At 34.9% G+C, this 2,673-nt stretch overlaps 1 protein-coding gene across 1 annotated transcript; it reads right to left on the reverse strand.

Moving 5' to 3' along the window:
- Nucleotides 1-252: 252 nt before the first annotated feature.
- Nucleotides 253-2,010, reverse strand: Gje1 (gap junction protein epsilon 1). The gene is made up of 3 exons (XM_050122215.1): nt 1,972-2,010; nt 1,114-1,296; nt 253-648 (listed from the first exon to the last, which is right to left on the reverse strand). Exons 1-3 carry the CDS (start codon nt 2,008-2,010, stop codon nt 253-255), a joined length of 618 nt encoding a protein of 205 aa, XP_049978172.1.
- Nucleotides 2,011-2,673: the final 663 nt, after the last annotated feature.

A 2,673-nucleotide genomic window follows, 5' to 3' on the forward strand; every position in this document is an offset into this window, starting at 1 on the left:
CGTTCAAAATCACTGTTTTAAAAATGAATTATCATTAGTCTTATGTGTACATTGTCATAGAATAAGTGATAAAATAAAAATGGGAAATATTTGCTCAAAAACACCTAGTTTAGAACTTGTTATCTATTTATATTATACATAAACTACAGATACATCAAAATTTATAGAACATATGGAATTAAGATACTTGATGAGAAGACTAAACATAAAGATTTATAGGAATTATTGCATGACTTTAGGCAATCAACCATGTCATTGTTTAAATAGGAAGCATGATCTTCTGAATATGATCTCAAAAATCTCAGCAACACACAATACCATGGTGATTACAGTAAAAGTGTACATTGCAATGAGAAAAATAGTCTTTTCAAAGTGTTCTGGAACCATGCATTTTACAACATTTATTTTTTTACCGAGGGATTCAGCATCACACAAGTATAGAGGCTTCACCTGGAAGCCAAAGAGGTGAATCTGAAGCCAAAACGCCACCACCTCCAGGCTGATCCTTAACAAGACCGAGAGGATGTAATTCACAGTGTACGCAGGCTTTTGAAGAATGCATTCTTGATTGATGCTTTTACATGCAGCATAAAGGTGGAAAATAGCTCCAGGAAGCAGGACAACCACTAGTTGTAATGCCCAGAACACCTAAAGTATATCAGAACTATTTTAGTCAACTCAAATAAACATGTCACCAAAAACACATGGAAAACTCACAGATTCAGAAAGGACTAACCTTAAAATTCTAAGTTTCACAAATGCCTTATAAAAATGAAAATATAATAAACGTAGTAGTGTTTACATATATCATTTATTTTCTAAGATTTTAGAACTTTAAACATATGGCAATTGGAAAACATGATCATATTTTACTATCACTGCCTGCTCACTAATGATAATGATGAATTACCTGATTGTAATAGCTGCTTAATGTCTTTATGCTCAATATACCGTTAAATAACAGATTACTGAATTTGAGTGTACTTTTTATGGACCTCAAGTTACATTTCCTCAAAGATTCAGCCAATGAAAGAGTAATTCTCAAAACTATAGGAGAATAAAAATCTATATGTGCTGGGGAGTCAGTGTTTGCATCCACACTGGAACACTTACCTGGGGAGTTATTGGCCTGAACTGATTGTAACAGAACAGATTTATCTCTCTTTTGTCTGGCTCACAGCTGAAATGCAAAGCCTCGTTCCCGTAAACTGCAAAGCCCAGCACTCCAAGGAAGAACATCCTCACAGAGCCGAAGAAGAGGGTGTGGAACTGGCCAACCACAGTTGGAGGTTTAACCTGTTGGTTTTGGAAGGGAAAAACTGGATTGGAAAAGGAACATTTGGAAAGGAGATTTTGAAGTATGTTTTTATGATCACATCAAAAAGCACTTTAAAATATTAAGGTCTGAGAAGCTTTGAAGCAAGACAGATGCTTTAGATTATCAAATTGACTGTAGACCCTGCAAGAGTTCTGTGCTGCTTCACTCTTCAATTATAGAATGCAGTAGTCAAACCAGGCTCTATTGGCAATCAAACAGGGAAGTTTTGAAACATTTTAAATAGCTTTCAATTCAATGAATATTTCTTTCTCATGTAATCTCTTTGAAATAAAACCAGAAATCTTACAATGTCTAATTGCCCCTATTGGAAGATTAGATTATAATACAATATTACTCTTAGGATAAATACTATGAAAATGACAGAACAGTATTTACTTAGGTTTTTTTTTTGCTTCCCATACTTAATATTCAATTAAGAGTGCGAGCTACTTTAAAGCATCAATGGATAAAAGCATCTCCAGGATTAATCTATCTATAATTTTAAATTCAGACTATTTTACAGCACATTGTTGTTATATAAGTTATTTTTCTTTGTAAATGTACAGTTAATATGCCCATCAACACACATGCCAACGAGGTTAAAAATACACAGACAAAAATTTGTACAATTGAATTTCTTGTTTGTTACTCACACATCCTTCGTAGAAGTTCTTGATGTAGTTTAGAGACATTTTCCAGAAGATGTTATCTTGGCATCCCTGTGGGCTTTTGTTAAACTATGTTGTTAGTTTGCTTTACATTCTCTCTTGACTTGTATAACAGAAACCACCTATCTCTGCAAATTTCTCTTCCCTCCTCCTGTTTCTTTCTTTTTTCCTCAGATCTCTGGGACCCTAGTCAACTTTCCTATCTCCATCTCAAAATAAAACAAAAAGCAAAGAAACAAAAGCAGAGGGCATGTGGTTAGTCTAATAATCCCTTGGCTTGCAAGATCAGCAAAGCCAGCCAGTCAGTCAGCAAAGCAGGCCAGCAGACAGATGCCCTGAGCACTCAGGGGCCCTGCAATCTCTTGAGAGTTGCTTAGACGTAAATCGGCGCACTGTGTACTCTGGAGTGCTATTTGGTATGTCCTAAAGTACATGGAAACACTGCTGATATTTTCTAATTCACTTCCACAACATATTATTGCTAATTTCTAAGAGGTCTAAGAAATTCCAAACACGATGTATGGTGATTATTCCAACCCTGAGTATTATTAGTGTGTTGTGATATGTATCTTTTTGTTGAATATTTTATTTATCCTCTCAATAGACATTGAACATTTATAGTTTCAGCTGATATGTCTATAAGGTGTTTGGGATATATGGAAATATGGCCGTCCTTGAATTCAAAGG

This window comes from Alexandromys fortis, unplaced genomic scaffold, assembly GCF_014885135.2.
Source record: "Alexandromys fortis isolate MF-2015 unplaced genomic scaffold, M_Fortis_MF-2015_v1.1 scaffold_215, whole genome shotgun sequence".
Classification (NCBI taxonomy): Eukaryota; Metazoa; Chordata; class Mammalia; order Rodentia; family Cricetidae; genus Alexandromys; species Alexandromys fortis.

What these genes read in the sequence shown, in the direction of transcription:
- Gje1 (XM_050122215.1), bottom strand. Translation starts at nt 2,010, where the DNA reads ATGTCTCTAAACTACATCAAGAACTTCTACGAAGGATGT. An exon ending in AGAACTTCTACGAAGGATGT is followed by an intron (nt 1,297 to 1,971) that starts GTGAGTAACAAA and finishes CAAAACCAACAG; the next exon opens with GTTAAACCTCCAACTGTGGT. An exon ending in TCAGGCCAATAACTCCCCAG is followed by an intron (nt 649 to 1,113) that starts GTAAGTGTTCCA and finishes GATATACTTTAG; the next exon opens with GTGTTCTGGGCATTACAACT.